The sequence below is a fragment of the Balaenoptera borealis genome, assembly GCF_965194805.1.
Source record: "Balaenoptera borealis genome assembly, chromosome: 3".
NCBI lineage: Eukaryota > Metazoa > Chordata > Mammalia > Artiodactyla > Balaenopteridae > Balaenoptera > Balaenoptera borealis.
Genome location: NC_138866.1, coordinates 147,723,564 through 147,743,885, shown reverse-complemented (window position 1 = coordinate 147,743,885; position 20,322 = coordinate 147,723,564). Strand labels below are relative to the sequence as shown.

Below are 20,322 nucleotides of genomic sequence, written 5' to 3'. Positions count from 1 at the left end.
CTGCTTTCAGAACCCTTTAAATACTGTACCAAATGCAGAATGAAGTAAGTGGTGATTAGAGATGTAAATGGACTGCTGGAACTCGGAAGGCAAGATTGACTGTAACCCAAAGTAACAACTAACTGTTACGAGGAGGGGTCAGGTAGGGTTTTATAAAGGAAGTGGACTTTGTAGGAACAATGGTCTTTTTAAAGTTTTAAATGGCTGTACTGAGATATAAATTACATACCTTACAATTCACCTATTTAAAGTATGCAGTTCTATGGGTTGATGTTTTGCTTTATTTTTCGTTTATTCACAGGGCTGTGCAACCCCACCACTACCTAATTTTAGAACATTTTCGTCTCACTTAAAAGAAACTCCATACCCATTAGCAGTCAATTCCCACTATTCCCTATTGCCCCAACCCTAGGCAATCACTAATTACTTTCTGTGTCCATAGATTTTTGCCTATTCTGGGCATTTCATGTAAATAGAATCATATATTATGTGGCCTTTTGTGATTGGCCTCTTTCACTTAGTATAACATTTTCAAGGTCCATCCATGTTGTAACACGTATTGGTATTTCATCCTTTTTTTATTGTATGTATATTCTATGTTTTTTTTATCCATTCATCATGTAATGGATATTTGAGTTGCTTCCACTCTTTGGCTGTTATTAATAATGCTTCTGTGAGCATTTGTATACAAATTGTCATGTGGATGTATGTTTTTATTTCTCTTAGGCATATACCTAAGAGTAGAATTGTTGGGTCATATGGTAACTCTACATTTAATCTTTTAAGGAGCTGCCCAATTATTTTCCAAAGCAGCTGCACCATTTCACCTTCTGTAGTATATGAGGGTTGCAATTTCTCCACATCCACACCGACACTTGTTACTGTATCTTTTTGATTATACTCATCCTAGTGGGTATGAAGTGGAAGGTGAATGGCATTTTAACAGGTGAAGAGTGAGAATTCAGGGCTGAAGTTTCTGGCATGAAATTACAGGTCAGGCCCAAGGAATGGTGGATAATCCATTGGATAAGAAGAGAAATATAAAGGGATGACCCTAGAAAGGTGGCCTGTGGCCAGATCTGGAGGGTCTTGCATATCATGATGGTAAAGTGTTTGGACTCTCTTATGTAGGCATTTTGACCTGGGGAGCGGCTTGATCTGAACTCTATGGTTGAATGATAACCATGGCAGTGGAACAGAAGATGGAGTGGAGGAACAAGAGATTAGAGGCAGGGTGGCCCTTTAGGATCCCAGTTGTAGCCATCTAGGAGAGAGATTGGCAACACCAGAAGAGGAAGGAAGGGACAGAATCCAGAGAGAAAGCAGAGTTGAATCAATGAGACTTAAACGAATTTTGGAAAATTGTACCACTTGTACATTTTTTAACTTGACACCTAAAATATTTCAACGTGACTTTTTTTGTTTTTTGTTGTTTTGTTTTGGTTTTTTGAGGGAGTTCCCCAACCAGGGATTGAACCCAGTCCCTCAGCAGTGAAAGCACGGAGTCCTAACCACTGGACCACCAGGGAATTCCTCAACATGAGTTTAAATAAAAAGAACAGTGGTCTGTTGTAAATAACATTTTTAAACAAAATTGTTACTTAGCTCTTTTAAATGTATCCAGTAGACTATAAACATAATATAGCAATTCTGTACCTTCTTTCTCCCACTTATAGAAGACATAATAAAAATTTTAACTCTTTAACAGGTTTTTTAATTTCCCCTTTTCTTTTCAAACTCATATTTCTCTTTCAGTTTCCCTACAGAATTTTATCCTAATTTTATCCTGTTTTTATGCATGAAGCCTGTTGCTTACTCTGTCATATTTACCTGCAAGAAAAATATGTATATAAATTATTTTTAAATTTCCTATACCAAAATTTTTGTCCTAATTGAATTATATGTAATCATTAGTAGTACCTGACTGATCAGAATAGCTTAAATATTTTTGAAAATAATTCTTAAGTATCAATTTTGATGGGGAATGTGTAACTTAATGAGATAGGACTTTTTCCCAATTAGTACATATATCTATGGATGAATCAAGTCTGTTCATATTTCTTATTTTTATAGGTATATTTTATAGCATTGAGAAATGTTGCTCACATAAACATGTAGATAGGAATGGAAAACATTTTATTACAGTATTAACTCTCAATTATTTGAATTCCTTCTGATGTAAATGCCAAAATTATATGATGATCTGTCATCAAAAATTATTTTTAATGATCTGTCAGCTGACATCTCAATTGAGTCCTGCAAATTTTGTGAAAAGCGAAGAATTGAAAACCATCTGACTGACAAAATAAGTCAGATCATTAGTTACTCACTTTACTTTTTCTGGGAAATATACCCTAAAAAAATGCTTTACCAAAACTTTTCTAATGACTATTAAGTATTTGTGTTACTCTTTCACTCAGGTGAATCTTGTGTCCAGTATATTTGAAGGAGTTGGGGAAATCAAAATACTATTAGTTTCAGTACACCTTTCCTAGTATATTTTTTACATTTATTTTTAATCAGATGATATGCTTTTCTTTTTTTTAAATAATTTTCTTTATACCAGTCCTTCAAAGAGCTTATCTGTCTGCTGTGTGGAGGGACTCCTAATATGCTTTCCTAGTCCTCAACTTTTTTTTTTTTTAGTATTTATTTCTTTAATTTTTGGCTGCGTCGGTTCTTAGTTTCTGTTACTAGGATCTTCGCTGGGGCATGCTGGATCCTCTGCTGCAGTGAGCGGGCTCATCGTTGCAGGGTGCAGGCTTCTCTCTAGTTGTGACACATGGGCTCAGTAGTTGTGGTGCACAGGCTCCAGGGCGTGTGGGCTCTGTAGTTGTGGCACAGGGCTCTCTAGTTGTGACCCGCATGCTCAGTAGTTGTAGCGCATGGGTTTAGTTGCCTGGCAGCATGTGGGATCTTAGTTCCCCAACCAGGGATCAAACCCGCGTCCCCTGCATTGGAAGGCGGATTCTTAACCACTAGACCACCAGGGAGATCCCTGATATGCTTTTAAATAATAGTTTTGTCAAAACTATTCAAACAATGGCACATGACTACCATATAACCTAACTGGCAAAGCCAGTTGTCATTGCCAAACCAATTGGCCAAACTTATTTTCTTACCTATAAAAAAAAATTCTAACTTTGTTTTTCCAGTTCACATAAACTACTTAGTGCGTATCCTCATGACAGTGCCTCAGTTCCAAGAGCAACAAGAGCTGAGCGCAAATTGATTCCATTTCCTGACACATCACTTAAAATGACATGAGTTTGACACCCTGGACCTAAAAATATTTACCATTTTAATGGCAACATCAGTACTCCCTTTGTGAAGATATTTTGGAATCCAAAGCTTTTTTAGAAAAGAAAATATTGAGATATAATTGACACACCACAAAATTCACCCATTTAAAGGTTAGAATTTAGTGCGTTTGTTTGTATTTTCAGAGTTGTGCAACCATCCCCCGAATCTAAGTTTAGAACACTTTCATCACCCCAAAAAGAAACCTAGTACTCAGCAGTCACTCCCCATTCTCTCCTCATTTGTGCCCATCTTCTTTCACTTAACCTGTGTTCAAGGGTCATCCGTGTTGTAACACATATCAGAACTTCATTCCTTTTTATGGGTGAATAATCTTCCATTGAATAGGCATTCCACATTTTATTTATCCATTCATCAATTGATGTGAACTCTCTCTATCTAGAATATCTGTTAATTCCAAACATCCCATTTTCCAACAGGCCAAGTAAGATATGTTATATGTAATGAACTCTAAGAGACTGTTAACTTTCTCATTATAACAAATTGTGTGAATGCAGTGGACCCTTGAGCAACATGGGTTTGAACTGCATATGAACATTCACAAACAAAAGGTTTTGTGTGTACCTGTATTTTCATTTCTCTTGGGTATATACCCAGGAGTGGAATTGTTGGGTCATATGGTAACTATCTTTAACCTTTTGAAGAACTGCCAGACTGTTTCCCAAAGTGGCTGCACCATTTTACATTCCCACCAGTTGTATAGTGGTTTCTGATTCCACCAGCACTTGCTGTTGTCTCTCTTTTTTTAACCCAAAGCTTTTTTTTTTTTAATGTATAAAACATGGTTCTGAAATTAAAGTGTAGTGTAAAATGTAGGGAAGAGCAGTAAAGCCATCCTTGTGTATAATCATTTCAGCATTCCTATTGGTAGGGAAACTCATGCACCATTCCCAACTTAAGCCCAAATCATATCAAATAAGTTTCAAGAATATCTACATCATTTGTATTCCTGGGCAATTCTTTTTATGCCTTAATTTTATCAGGACTGCAGTTTCCTTTGCTGTGGCAGTGATTGTAAATGATTAACAGAACAATCAAAAGAGTCTATGGGCATATCAAGTCCTTTATCTACCGTCTTTTTTGCCACAATCTGCTACACATTCTTCTGCCATTTCAAGCACTAAAAGATCTCTGAGTGTTTTGTACATATAAACGATATCTTTTTTTAATGGATGTTTTTCAGCACTTTTTAAACATTTATTTTATTTATTTATTTTATTTATTTATTTTTGGCTGCGTTGGGTCTTCGTTGCTGCGCGCGGGCTTTCTGTAGTTGCAGCGAGCAGGGGCTACTCTTTGTTGCGGTGCACGGGGTTCTCATTGCGGTGGCTTCTCTTGTTGCGGAGCACGGGCTCTAGGCATGCGGGCTTCAGTAGTTGTGGCTCGCAGGCTCTAGAGTGCAGGCTCAGTAGTTGTGGTGCATGGGCTTAGTTGTTCCACGGCACGTGGGATCTTCCCGGACTAGGACTCGAACCCATGTCCCCTGCATTGGCAGGCAGATTCTTAACCACTGCACCACCAGGGAAGCCCTAAATGATATCTTAAGAGGGATGGTTTCAAAGTACTGTTTAGCAGTAGTCTCACAAGACTCTCAGAGTAATGTGTTCTATGACAATAGGAATGAAAGAAGCAACTTCATAAAGTGAGAATCATCTTCTCTCCCACCACCTTACTCTCAGTATATCTGAAATCAGAACACCCCAATAAAGGCCAAAATACTTTATTCCTGATGTTATACTTTACCCTTAACAGAAATAATGTAAAACACTTAGAGACATGAAGCCCTACCAAGAGTTTCTGGTATTTGGATTAGAGAAAGTTTCATCTACACCCATACTATATTTCAATTTGTTTTGTTTGGTGTACTGGAGGTTTTTATGTCCAAAACAATGCACAGTGGTAAAGTTGAGAATGGGTGAAGAGTAAAATTTGTTTGTTTTCCAAAAGTGAGAGACAATTATAAAAGGAAAAAACGGGGCAGGAGTAGCAAGCACGGAGTTCTGACTACAGGCATTCTCAGATCCATCTTTTAGGGGGAAATTCATAAGTGTGAAAACAGAGGATCTGGAAATTGATTCCTTTAAAATTGTCTTTGCTCATGTACCTTTGGAAAGTCTTTTTGAACCCTAGGGGTATGCACACCCCGACTTTAGACCACTGACCTGAAAGAAGTTGAACTGTGGTTTAGAACTCTGAAAAGAGGTCTAAGCTGGGGGTGAAAGTTGGGACTCACAGGAATGATATTTGGTGCTGTTTAAAGCAGTGAGGGTGAGGTCCCTGAAGAAGATAATATAGGGGAAGAAGAAAGAAGAGCCAAGCATTTTGGGGGGTGATTCTCATTTAAGGAGTAAGCAAGGAAAGGAGAGAAGGAGAGGAAGAAATCAAGAGAGGTAAGGGGGAGAAACCCCACGGGTGTGAGCACTAATAGAGTTTTCGGTAAGGATAGCCAACAACGTGGAGAGGTAAGAGAATGAGGTCTGACAAAAGACCAGCGTGCGTGGGGCTTCCCTGGTGGCGCGGTGGTTAAGAATCCGCCTGCCGGTGCAGGGGACACGGGTTCGAGCCCTGGTCTGGGAAGATCCCACATGCCACGGAGCAACTAAGCCCACGAGCCACAACTACTGAGCCTGCACTCTAGAGCCCGCGAGCCACAACTACTGAGCCCCCGTGCCACAACTACTGAAGCCCGCATGCCTAGAGCCCGTGCTCCACAACAAGAGAAGCCACCTCAATGAGAAGCCCGTGTACTGCAACAAAGAGTAACCCCTGCTCGCCACAACTAGAGAAAGCCCAGGCGCAGCAACAAAGACCCAACGCAGCCAAAAATAAATAAGTAAATAAGTAACTAGCTAACTAACTAACTTACAGACCAGTGCGCGCACCAAATGCAGTTGAAAGATTACCACTGCCTACTGCATAACCTTCTTATCTGTATTGCAGCCCCTTCAGGAACACGACTACTGCCCTCCACATGTGAAGTGTTGCGTTCTTTAGTCCTAAAACTAAATGTTTATCTTATCAATGGCAACAAAACCTGGACCCATCTAGCTTGGACTTAGATAGAAAGACAGAAAGACAGTGGTTTTATTCCCCATCTTTCCTCCCTCTGATCCCCACCCACTGTCTAGAGGCAACCTCCTTACCACAGGTTATTGCTGTTCATGGTCTCTTTGTTTCCTTCCGTCCACCCAGGCACTGAGATGTCTTTGTGCTCTGACTTTAACTCATTAGATAGTGTTCTCTCTCCTTCCCATGGCAATGTTGGAACCTGGCACAGCTGGAGGGTGTCGTCAGGGCCAAGGGCCCTGTAACAATTCCCTTATCCTTCAGTTTTTAAAAGCTTTGGTAGGATTTCCCTGGTGGTCCAGTGATTAAGTCTGTGCGCTTCCACCACAAGGGGTGCGGATTCCATCCCTGGTCGGGGAACTAGGATCCCGTGTGCCGCATGGTGCGGCCACAAAATGAGTAAATAAAATAAAAGCTTTGCTAAAACAATTTTGGTAGAATGGTAATGGCAAAAGCCAGAATGGAAATGATGAGAGTTGAAATTGGATGTATGGTTGGTTGGTTGGGGGCATGAGTCTTCTTAGAAACTTGCCTTTGGAGGGAAAGAACGAGGAGGGATGCCAGCTGCAGTGGAATGTACATAGGGTCAAGAGAAGCTTTTGTTGGTTTTAGGATTGGGGGTCCTGGAACATATGCAGAGATAAAAGGGAAGAGTTCACAGAAGAGACTGAAGCACAAGAAAGGACATAATGGAGAGGAAGAGCTCACTAAGGAAGTGGGAAGAAGTGCGGGACCAAGAGCAAAAGGCCAGAGAAAGAGGAGCACATCTGTCTCAGAGTCAGCCACGCTCCCCTTGGGCGCATAGCCAAAGTACAGTGATCAGGGTCTGTAGGCTTGAGCTCCTGCAGCCCTGCAACCAGCTCCTCGCTCTTCTGTACACAGTCAAAATTTGGGGGTGTTGGTGGCCTAAAGTTATGTATGTTTTCTCTATGATTTTCTTAATCTTTTAAATAACGTTTTAGCCATCTCTGCTTTTAATCCACCTCATCTTGGAGACTGGGCTCCTGTCTTTTCTGCAGGTTTTTCTCGTCTGCATTCCTTCTGATTCTTTGTTAACTAGTCCCGTAGACATTCCCTCCTTATCACCATTCTTAATCCTTAACCTAACTTCTATCTGTGTTTTATCATGTAAGCTGCCAGTAGCTATATTCAATTTAAGACAACTTGATAATTAGGTTTGCATTGTGGAAAATCAGCATTTAATTTTTGAAGATGGCTAAAACTATATTTTCTCATAATAACAAAATTTTATGTTTGTGACTTCTTTTAGGTTTAGCATGAGCTTCAATAGACATAATCTAAAATACTACGTGTTACCCAAAAAACCAAAAAAGGTGGCATTTGATTGCTTAGAATGGATCAGAAAGCATCACCCACGTGAGTACAGCCATGTGATAAATCATGTCTAGAAATAATAAATGTTTTTTTAGTACCACAGTTGAATATATAAAATTGCATATTAAACATTTCTTTTCTCATTATGATAGCACTAACTTGCTATTCATAGAGCAGAATATTGCAACTCTCTCAATTCTGGAAATTATAAAATCTCATTTGGTTTGTTAACAATAAACCCTAACAAAAAGTATATTAAATACTCCCTCCTACACGCCTGTATTGTAATTCATGGTTTCACTGTCATTCCTCTGGCTTCTATCAGTTAATGAATTACACAGCTCTGTTTTAGTGCCTTCTCCCAAGTGTGTCTGCCTTTGAGTTATATTAACTAAAACGAGATTCTGAAATTCATGGTAGTTTTCCATGTAACCTCTTTTCTACTTTTCCATGGAGAATTTTTTTGTTAAACATCTCTATTTCATTTTCTTTAATTAGTATACGTATTTGTTTGAATAAATCAAACAATGCAGAGATAGACCAAGAAAAAGTCAGTAATTTCCTTTTCCAGTCCCCCCCTCCCAGGCACCTAATATAAATAATAGCTTGTGTGTGTATCTGTATCTTTGGCTCTGCCACAGAGAGATGACTTTTTCTTTAATACCTTTTATTTTTTGATTTTAAAAATAACATACATACAAACAGCAATAAATATAGTGAAGAGAATTTAGAAAGCAACAAAAAAAAAGAAAGAATCAAAAGACAAGCCTTACCATAGGGCAAGTCACGGTTACCATTTTGGTTTATCTCCTTCCAATAATTTTTGTATGCATTTTTCTTTCCATTAGCATACTGTATATACAGTATTTCTACCCTTACCCTGTTTTATATTTTGAACATTTTCTCATGTCGTTTTAAAAACTTAGAAAACACTTAATAGTTGCAATATGTTTTAAACAGTATTTTTTTTTTTTTTATTCCTCTTGGGCTTTGCTTTTTTTTAAAAAAAATAAATTTATTTATTTATTTATTTATTTTTGGCTGTGTTGGGTCTTGTTTCTTTGCGAGGGCTTTCTCCAGTTGCGGCGAGCGGGGGCCACTCTTCATCGCGGTGCGCGGGCCTCACTGTTGCGGCCTCTCCCGTTGCGGAGCACAGGCTCCAGACACGCAAGCTCAGTAGTTGTGGCTCACGGGCCTAGCTGCTCCGCGGCATGTGGGATCTTCCCAGACCAGGGCTCGAAGCCATGTCCCCTGCATTGGCAGGCAGATTCTCAACCACTGCGCCACCAGGGAAGCCCCGCAATATGTTTTAGTTTATAAATTCCTTTCTTAATTATTGTCCTAATGCTGGCCCTTAAGATTTTTCTAATTTTAAAAATTATAAACAAAACTTCTTGTATAGTAAGTCCTTGGATCACTTTATTTCCTAGATTTGTTTCCTAGAAAGAAACTGAATCAAAAGGTAGGAGCATTTCTAAGGCTCTTGATAGGTATTGCCATATGCTTTCCACAAAGTTTGTGTAAGAGTGCCTTTCCATTTTATAGCAAGTGTGAAACAGGGCCCAGGGTTCCTCCAGGTCTACCTAAGGAGTTATTTGGAGGGACAGGATTAAAGGTTAAATCTTGTCATTACCAGTGCATGTGATCCATTGCTTGACTTATTCTACCTATGTGGTTTTCCTCTGCTGTAAGAAAACTATGGAGAAAACTATACCTCTGTTTACAATTCAGATATCATAATGTAGGTTGTGTTCTTTATGTTAAAAGTCCTCGTTTCACAGTACTGTTTTGGTTTCTTGGCAGATGACTCAGGGATAATTTACTGCCTCTCCAGGCGAGAATGTGACACAGTGGCTGACACATTACAGAAAGATGGTCTCGCTGCTCTGGCGTATCATGCTGGCCTCAGTGACTCTGCCAGAGATGAAGTACAGCACAAGTGGATTAATCAGGATGGCTGCCAGGTAACATTTTTAAAAATAAACAAAGGAAACAATATTTTATAGTATATAAGCCACCTCATACATGTAGGATGAAAATTGTTTTCACCTTAAAGATAGTAAACATCAAAATAAGGCACATTTAAAAACTGATGTTTTTTGAGACATCTAAAGTTGCTTTTTCTTTCTTTTTTTTAAAATTTATTTTATTTATTTGTTTGTTTGTTTTTGGCTGTGTTGGGTCTTCATTGCTGCATGCAGGCTTTCTCTAGTTGTGGTGAGCAGAGGCTACTATTCGTTGCGGTGCTCGGGCTTCTTGCTGGGGTGGCTTCTCTTGTTGTGGAGCATGGGTTCTAGGCGCACAGGCTTCAGTAGTTGTGGCACGTGGGCTCAGTAGTTGTGGCCCACAGGCTCAGTAGTCGTGGCTCACGGGCTGTAGAGTGCAGGCTCAGTAGTTGTGGTGCACGGGCTTAGTTGCTCTGCGGCATGTGGGATCTTCCTGGACCAGGGCTTGAACCCATGTCCCCTGCATTGGCAGGTGGATTCTTAACCACTGCGCCACCAGGGAAACCACTTTTTCTTTCTTAAATCAAAAAAACTTTTTATTGAGATGTAATTCACATACCATACAATTCCCCCTTCCAAAGTTTACAAGTCAGTGGAGTTTAGTACATTCACAAGGTCGTGCAACCGTCACCACTGTCTGATTCCAGAACATTTCATCATCCCAGAAAGAAACCCCATATCTACTAGCAGTCACTCCTCACTCCCCTAACACCCAGTCCTTGGCAACCACTAATCTATTAACTACTACTAATCTGTCTCTATAGTTTCCTATTCTGGACATTTCATATAAATGGAATCATACAATATGTGTTCTTCTGTGACTGATTCCTCTTACTTAGCATGTTTTCAAGATTTATCCATATTGTAGCATGTATCAGTACGTCACTCCTTTTTGTGGCTGGATAATATTCCATTGTATGGAAGTACCACAGTTTGTTATCCATTCATCAGTTGGTAGACATTTGGGTTGTATCCACTTTTTTTTTTTTTTTTTTTTTGGCTGCATTGGGTCTTTGTTGCTGCGTGCGGGCTTTCTCTAGTTGCAGCGAGCGGGAGCTACTCTTCATGGCAGTGTGTGGGCTTCTTATTGCGGTGGCTTCTCTTGCTGTGGAGCACGGGCTCTAGGCACATGGGTTCAGTAGCTGTGGCTCGCAGGCTCTAGAGCGCAGGCCCAGTAGTTGTGGCACGCTGGCTTAGTTGCTCTGCAGCATGTGGGATCTTCCCAGACCAGGGCTCGAACCCGTGTCCCCTGCACTGGCAGGCGGATTCTTAACCACTGCGCCACCAGGGAAGTCCCTGTATCCACTTTTTGACTATTGTGAATAATGCGTCTGTGAACATTTCTGTACAGGTTTTTGTGTGAACATGTTTTCAGTTCTCTTGGGTAGATGTAAGATTGGAATTGCTCAGTCATGTGGAAACTCTGTTTAACTTTTTGAGGAACTGCCAAACTGTTTTGCAAAGCAGCTACAAAATTTTGCATTCCTACCAGCTGTGTATGAGGTTCCAATGTCTCCATCTCACCAACACTTATTACTGTCTTTTTTTACTATATCCATCCTAGTGTATGTAAAGTGGTATCTCGTGATTTTTGTTTGCATTCCCTAATAACTAATGATGTTGAGCATCTACTTCTGAGAGGATAAATTTGTCACCCAAGTAGATCAAGAAGGAAGCAAGAACACTCTAGGGCATCCCATACTGTGGCAAATATGAAACTTGGATAGATCTCTCTACATACAAGGATGAATTTGAGGAGAATGACTAATAATTTTTTTGTAGCCTATGAAGTTTTCAGCTCATAAAAAAAGAAATCATTACCGTGAAGATTCAGAAGGAAAAGTATCTCCCAAAATTATTTCCTGAGGGAAAACAAAAGGAAATCTTAGAGAATATCAGCTTAATATCCTCAGAAAGATTTAAGAAGACTTGACTTATATGAACTAGAAACAGTTTGCCATAAGAAGATGTTATGAAGAGGCTGAGATGAAGGGATAAATAAAAAGTCAGTTTATCCAGATAAGAAAATACAAGAAAAACAAAACAAATAGAATTATATATCAAGACACAAATGGTTTAATTCAATGCAGACATTTGAATCAGTGATGTAGTGAATAACTTGAGAATGTGAAGGGGAAAAAAACATATGAAAATTGAACGGAAAAAAACAAAAAAATTATTGGTAGCTGGGAGAGTAGGGGTTCAGCCTAAGAATAAGTATACCCAAAAAAGAAATAGGGATAGTTGAGATCGCTAGAGTAGTCAAATGTATTATAAATAAATACATAACAAATATGTAACAAATTTAAGAGTTATCTCAAAATCACTGGGGAAAAACTTACATGTAGACATAGTTCAGAACATTTTGTTTGATTTACAGTTATAAGAAATTGTATTCATGAAGGTAAAGAAATAGTTTACTCAACAAAGAACAAGAGGGACTTCCCTGGTGGCGCAGTGGTTAAGAATCCGCCTGCCAATGCAGGGGACACGGGTTCGATCCCTGGTCCGGGAATATCCCACATGCCGCGGAGCAACTAAGCCCGTGCGCCACAAATAGCAAGCCTGCGCTCTAGAGCCCGCGAGCCACAACTGCTGAGCCCACGTGCTGCAACTACTGAAGCCCATGTGCCTAGAGCCCATGCTCCACAACAAGAGAAGCCACTGCAATGAGAAACCCACGCACCGCAATGAAGTGTAGACCTCGCTCGCTGCAACTAGAGAAAGCCTGCGCACGGCAACGAAGACCCAACGCAGCCAAAAATCAATCAATAAATAAATAAAATTTAAAAAAAAAAAAAAAGAAGAACGAGTAATAGACTTGCCTGAGACAGTTACACTAAATTAAAAACACACACACACACACAAAAAAAAAACAGAAGCAAACTATCTCCAGAATCAGAAGAGGAAAGGCTGGGACTGAAGAGTTTCACGCCAGCTCATTGTCATTTATGTCGGAAACAATAGAAAGGCTTTTTCAGGTATGTAAAATACTGGTTTATTTTCACTGACATAACTGTAGAAGGCATTCTTCCCAAATTAATATGTAGCTAATCAAAATTGCAGTGTTTTCTTCCTTTGATAAACTTTTCCCAAAGTTTGCCTGGAAGAATATTCAAGTGAAAATAACCAAAAGAATTTGGCAAGAAAATAATAACACACGAACACTGGCTTTGCAATATGTTAAAGATCAATGGAACAGAAATCCAGAAATAGACTGGAAAACAGGTAAAAACAATATATGATAAGTAAGGCATTTAAAATTAATCAGGAAAGGAAGATTATTCAACTAGTGGTACTGGTTACCTGATGGGGAGAATCATTCTGAGTCCTCATATCAAAGTTAATTATAGGTAAATAAAGGTACAGATATTTTTAAATGTATGCACACTGAGTGAAAGAGAACCTAAGCTTAAAAACAGCCCAAAAGGAAGTAATTGCTAGAAATGATTAAAAACCTAAACAACTAAACACTTCTGTATCTGTAAAACAAAAATTAAAGGCAACAGCAAAATGGGAACTATAGCTTCCTCAAATAAAACATAATGAAGAGCTTGTAAAATTGTGAGAAGAAAAACATGAGTCTCAAATAGTAAATTACGCAAGGCTATCAAGAAACTGTTGGAAAGGAGGAACTACAGAGGGCTAAACACAAAATTTTTAAGTGCAATTTTGCTAATAATCAAAGGAATTAAAATTTAAAACAGTGAGATCATGTTTACCTCTTGTATTAGCAAACTTTTATTAACTGTCGGGGACAGTGTTGTCAGAGACGATTTCCTGTAGTACTTGTGAGAGCCTTTCTGGAAAACAGTGTGGTAGACCATATTTAAGACCCTCAAATCTGAAACATGGGTGTGGAATTTACATCAGTGTTATTTTTAATAGTAAATAGCTTAAATGTCCTGAGAGCATGATTGGTTACATTATGGTACATCCCTGCCATTAAAAAATGGTTTATGAAGAATTTTTTAATGATATGAAAATGTTCGAATGTTAATGATGGATAAATGTAGGGAAAAATATAATTCAAAAGTGTGTAATCTCAACCATAAAAAAATTGAATAGAAAACTAATAAAAAAGAAAGCCAATTTTTTAAAGTTCTTTAATTCTTTATATATAGTATATTCTATAACATACATACATACATGTATACATATTTTTATATATAAAACACTTTGATCAAATATATAGTTTTTTTAATTGGTGAGCTTTTTTTTTTTTAATCTAATTGTTTCTGCTCTCAGAGTAGCTAATCCTCACAGTCAAGGTATAATAATATAACCAACTGGACAGCCTTGATCTTACTAGATTTGTGGGATAGAATAAAACTTGGTTGTTTTTCTTCACAAAGATACGATGGTAGCCTGAAGTTTTTTTGTTTTTTGGGTTTTTCTTTTTTGTCTGCGTTGGGTCTTCGTTGCTGTGCATGGGCTTTCTCTAGTTGCGGCGAGCAGGGGCTACTCTTCGTTGCAGTGTGGTGGCTTCTCTTGTTGCGGAGCACAGGCTCTAGGTGTGCAGCCTTCAGTAGTTGTGGCGCGTGGGCTCAGTAGTTGCGGCGCACGGGCTTAGTTGCTCTGCGGCATGTGGGATCTTCCCGGACCAGGGCTCGTACCCGTGTCCCCTGCGTTGACAGGCAGGTTCTTAACCACTGTGCCACCAGGGAAGTCCCTAGCCTGAAGTTTTAAAAGCAACACAGAAATAAAGAAGGAATTAACAACTCCACAAAGCCAGTATTCCCAGTTATAAGAAATAAAGAGTCTCAGAAGGCGTTGGTGTCATAGTCACCTCATGAGCTTGCAGCCTCCCTCACAGCCCTGTGCTCACCCGACCTTGGGAGACGCACCCAGGCTTCTTGGAAACCTGTGCGCCTGTGGGCTGACACACCTTGCTTTACAGCCTCCCCACCTGCTCTCCCACCTCTAGAGACTACAGTAGACTTTCTCTTTCCAAGGAGATTCGCCTTTGATCGCAGTGCCATAAATTTAGACGGATGGCTGACCTAAAGTACAGGCCACCAGCATCTCCAGCATTGATGAGCACCCCTGTCTGCCATCCATGGCGTGCAGTTCCTAGCTGTGGTACTTACAGTTACTGAAATCATGTCATTAGCCTCAGTCTGGCTGCCAGATCGTCCAGTTGCTTTTGAAATACTATTTTTGAAGTAGCAATTCATTTTTTTAGGTGGTAAAAAAGGCTTGCGGCTTTATTTGTATAATGTAATTTTGCCTGGAGATATAATATTTTTGGCTTGGTTATAGGTCCTAAATTTGCCACTGAAATGGATAGGCTTGAAAGAGATTTTTTACTAAAAACTGATATATCAAGCTCCTGAAATTTAGCTATCACCTTGCTTCCACTGAGTAATTTGCATAGGCCAAGATCCACGGTCTCCAGCCTTTTTTCCCCCTAGTATAAGCAACTCTCAGACTTTTGCCCACGAGTTCCAATAAAATTTTCACAAGTTTTGACTCTGAAATTAGCTGATGAATAAAAGGAGCTGGTGTGTGATCACTTGCTACCACTGGAAAAACGGATAGTAAGTTCTCACCTGGAGCAGGTGAGAACGCCACTCTTCCTGAATCATTGGAAAATCTAGCAGCAGTGACCTCTAAAAGCCCAAGCCCTGGGAACAACCAGAGCTCCTGAGAAACACAGTTACCGGGGCAACAGGGATATCGTGGCTGGGTGAGCCACACCCCCACACCTCCATATCAAAAACATACGAGAGCAAACAGTGGTAACACATCAGGAGGCGACTGCTGCTGATCCTGGCTCCCTTGGTGATAGCACCAAATCACACAAGCAAGTGCCTGCCACACCGAGCTTCTCTTTACTTTCTTGGGTCTGAATAGAACTGCAAATTATCAATATGAAAATCTCATATTAGTCATGCTAAATAATGGAACCAAGTTAAGATATTAGACTCTTATATAAGGAGTACATTTTAAAGTAAAATAGAAGATAAAGCTTCTAGAAGCATCTATCATTAAAATGTTCCTTTAGGGCTTCCCTGGTGACGCAGTGGTTAAGAAACCGCCTGCCAGTGCAGGGAACACGGGTTCGAGCCCTGGTCCGGGAAGATCCCACATGCTGCGGAGCAACTAAGCCCGTGTGCCACAACTACTGAGCCTGCACTCTAGAGCCCATGCTCCACAACAAGAGAAGCCACCACAATGAAAAGCCCACACACCACAACGAAGAGTAGCCCCCGCTCAACTCAACTAAAGAAAAAGCCCGCGCGCAGCAACAAAGACCTAATGCAGCCAAAAATTAATTGATTGATTGATTGATTGATTTAAAAAATGTTCCTTTAAATGCATTATGAGCCTAATAAGCTTTTGCTTTTACATCAGGTTATCTGTGCAACGATCGCATTTGGAATGGGGATTGACAAACCTGATGTGCGATTTGTGATCCATGCATCCCTCCCTAAATCCATGGAGGGTTACTACCAAGAATCTGGCAGAGCTGGAAGAGATGGGGAAATCTCTCACTGCCTGCTCTTCTATACCTACCACGATGTGACCAGACTGAAGAGGCTTATACTAAGTAAGCTGAGCTCCATCGGGGACACATGCTGTCCTCCTCAGTCTCATGATTGTCATCTACCCCTGCAGTTGTGGTGTTTTGGGTCCAGTTTTCCTTAAAATAGAGGCACTTAGATAGATATGGAAGTTTTATTTTAGTTCATGTTTATGATAAAAGTATTACATGCTTGTTATGTAAAATTCAAATGATACAGATGTGTTGAAGACTGAAAATTTTCCAAATCATGCCTCGTATGCAGTCCTGCCCTAAGAAATAACTCCAGTTACTGATTTCCTTTGTATCCTTCCAGGCCCGATTTATGCATGCATCCTTGTATGTAACATATTTCAAACGTGCAGAAAGGTAAAATGGAAAAAAATAATGAATTGTCATGTACCACCGTCCAGGTTAGGAAATAAAACCCCTACATAGCCCTCTCCTATCTCATCCCTTTACCTCTTCATTGGAGTTAGGCAATATCTTATATTTGATATTTACCTTTCCCAAACGCAGGTTTTTTACAATATAAATGCGATTCCATTATATGTGCTTTTTTTTTCCCTAAGATGTAGTTGATTTACAGTATTATATAAGTTTCAGGTGTACAACGTAGTGATTCACAATTTTTAAAGGTTATACTCTATTTATAGTTATTATATAAATGTGCTTTTTTAATATGTATATGTTGACCTGATTTTTTTTCCAGTCAACACTAGGGTGTAATTATGACTCCAACTAGTACACATAGCTTGACTACATAGAATTCCATAGTATGGTATTCCATGTTTATTGAACCAGTCGCCTTCTAATAGATAAATAAGTAAAATTGCCTCTTTTGAGACCACTTTTGAATGAACTGTGGCAGAGATACTGAGCACGGGAAATGGCACTTACCAAGCTCTGTGCCAAGTAATGTTCACCTTATTTGCTTGTAACCACTAGCTTTTGAGATAGTCCCATGAGAAAAGTGAGCTTCAGAAAGGTTTTGTAACTTGCCCCCAAGAGCAGCAGCAGCGGTAAGGGGAAGGGTAGTGATAATGATGATAAAGTTTCCTTAGCACTTACTATATGCTGCTGTCTTAAATGCTTTACGTATATCACTTCATTTAATCTTCACAACAACCCTAAAAGATACTACTATTATTCTCCTCGTTTTACAGAAGAGGAAAATGAGATACAGAGCTAGGTAAGTGGCAGAGCCCTGATGGAATCCAGGTTCATCTGATTGCAAAGTCCATGTCCCTTGCACTATACCAAGATAATTCTCAGTGCAAAAATGAAACTTTTAAACTTAGTGCGTCCATTTGTGTTTTTAAGCAGAACCTATATTAAGTTAGGTCCAAATAATTTAGTAAGTACTTAAATGCTAAACACTTGGCAACCATTTGAAAAAAATAATACTCCTAAACCAGAAAAAAATTTATTTCATTTTTAACTAACAATAATTGCTTACAAATGAAAAATATGTACATGTTGTTCTCAAACCTTGGAATCAGATTGGACACTGCCACCCTCATTTCCTGTTTCACATTGATTTTTTGGAGGTACTTATTTTTATCATAGCAACTGCCAAAATTTCAGCTTCACAGTGTCATTAGAAGGAAAGTAGCACATCATAAACTACCTCCAACTAGTTGCTTGTGTGGTGTTCAACAGATGTCAGGTATTGCTGTGTTTCCCTTAAATTTAAAACACCTGCCAGCACCCCTGTGAGTTCATTGCAGCACCCACCCCAGCCCTGGGGGGTCCTTGGTACATAGTTTCAGAACCACTGGCTTAACCACTTTGATCCCAGATACTCAGGGAGATGCACAGCCCACTGCCATGGCTCCATGCTCTGCTTACTTTGGATGCTGGGTTCAGTACATCCTTGTCTGATAAATATAGTAAATATAATTCAGATATTTATCGTTGGGAATAATGAAGAGCTGCAAAATTTTTTCAGCTACTCCTGACAACCTATGTTTATTCCTGCAAAACTACAATCTTGAAGATGAACATAAATATTCAGTTAATTATAATATAGATTCATGTCATGTTGATATATAATGCTATGAATAATGTTATTTCATTTAATATTTAAAGTTATATGAACCTATTCTAAATATTTCTGTGATATTCTTTTCTATTTTTCTACTCTAATAAGTATGTTTACTATGTTCTTCATCTCTTTTAGTGGAAAAAGATGGAAACCATCATACGAAAGAGACTCACTTCAATAATTTGTATAGTATGGTACATTACTGCGAAAATATAACAGAATGCAGGAGAATACAGCTTTTGGCTTACTTTGGCGAAAATGGATTTAATCCTTATTTTTGTAAGAAATACCCAGATGTTTCTTGTGATAATTGCTGTAAAACAAAGGTAAAATAAGAAAGTTTTAAATTCTTTGTGATAAGGAACTTGACAAGATTTTTTTTTTCTTCTCTTAATTTAGAAAAGTTAGATACAAGTTAGATTGCAGTAAGTGGGTCCTAGGGATTTTAACAAGGGGACTATGGCTTCCTCCCCATGTTAATTGGGAATAGAAACATTTTAATAGTATTTCTGTGGAATATCCGTAGAACTAGTATTTCTGTGGAATATCCATAGAAACATTTTAATAGTATTTCTGTGGAATATCCGTAGAACTATTTTAATAGTATTTCTGTGGAATATCCGTAGAACATTTTAATAGTATTTCTGTGGAATATCCGTAGAACTATCTAGTTCTACGGATATTCCACAGAAATACTATTAAACAGACTGGACCTGTTTTGGTGGTTTATAGGATATTTAAGAAATATCATTAATCTGTAAATACCCAAAAAGATCCAACGTGGGCAGGTAGAATATTTTACATTCAACTCTAATTATATTTAAACATCTTCATTCTCAAAAGGGTTATAACTAATGTACTATGTGTTTGAATTCAGATCAATTAGATTACTCTGTAAACTGGTTTTTAAAAAACTGTAAAGAGTAAGGGCAATAGCTTCAGGATGAGTTTGCTATCATCTGTCCTAAAAATAACTTTGGGAGGTTGTTAAATTCAATTGTTAGGTACTGTGTTGTACCTATCATGGTAATTCTACGTTTTAATGTCTACTGTACTTCACAGTTTACACAGCATTTTCACAGTTGATATATTATTTGAAATATCTGCAAGGTGCTGGGGATTCACATATGAACATGATATAGGCCAATTCACAGACGGGAGGGGAGACAGACATGTATGTATTCATATCACTGTGATACCGTAGGCAGCGCTAGCCAAGCAGAGGGTGATTTACTGTCTCTTGGGGTGGAATCTGTGGATTTATGGCCATCTCAACCCACCACACCCCACTCTGTAAGCATTGCTAATCAGTTCACTCATTCAACAAATATTTGTTGAATGCCTGCTCTGTGATAGGCAATGTTCTAGGAGTTTGGGATACATCACTGAACAAAAATATAAAGATCCCTACTCTTGTGGAGCTTACATTCTAGCAGAGGGAGGCTGAATAAAGACAATATACATTATAAGTACATGTTAAGAGGAAAGAACTTTGATGAAAAGTACAGCAGTGTAAGGAGTCAGGAATGATGAATGGGGTGCAGGATGCAGTGGCCCAGGGAAGTCTTACTGCAAAGATGAGACCTGAGCGAAGACTTGAAGAAAGGAGTTAGCTGAGCAGCTCTCAAATACGGATGTTCTTCGCTAAAGCCAAAACCAGAGGCCCTGAGGTGGGGGGCATGCCTGTGCCTTTGAGGGGTAGTGAGGGAGCTCACGTGCCTCCCCAGGGGGAGAGGTGAGGCCGTCCAGAACGGTGCCTGGAGGGCTGAGAAACTGGAAGAGTGGAGCAGCCCTCAGCCGAGACGTTTGGGGAAGGCTGGCAGGGAAGATCAGGAGTTTGGTCTGGGGTGTAGTGAGTTAGATACGTCTTGGATCCAGCAATTCTGAAGAGAGGCTGGTGGTACCATAACTCTGGGAGTGGTTGGTATATAGTTGAATTTGAAGTCATGAAAGCAGATGAAATCTTCACTGGTATAAGTTTAGACAGAAGAGAAGAAAACCGAAGACTGAGCCCTGAGACT

At 39.3% G+C, this 20,322-nt stretch overlaps 1 protein-coding gene across 18 annotated transcripts in view; it reads left to right on the top strand.

Annotated features, from left to right (window-relative positions):
• BLM (BLM RecQ like helicase) overlaps positions 1–20,322 on the top strand; it is a 103,557-nt gene that overhangs the window by 50,101 nt on the left and 33,134 nt on the right. For all 18 annotated transcript variants that reach the window (XM_082388254.1, XM_082388258.1, XM_082388252.1 and 15 more), the window contains 4 exons: positions 7,658–7,764; positions 9,526–9,686; positions 16,086–16,281; positions 18,437–18,627. In XM_082388254.1, coding sequence (XP_082244380.1) covers positions 7,658–7,764; positions 9,526–9,686; positions 16,086–16,281; positions 18,437–18,627 — 655 coding nt within the window. The remainder of the gene's footprint in view (positions 1–7,657; positions 7,765–9,525; positions 9,687–16,085; positions 16,282–18,436; positions 18,628–20,322) is intronic.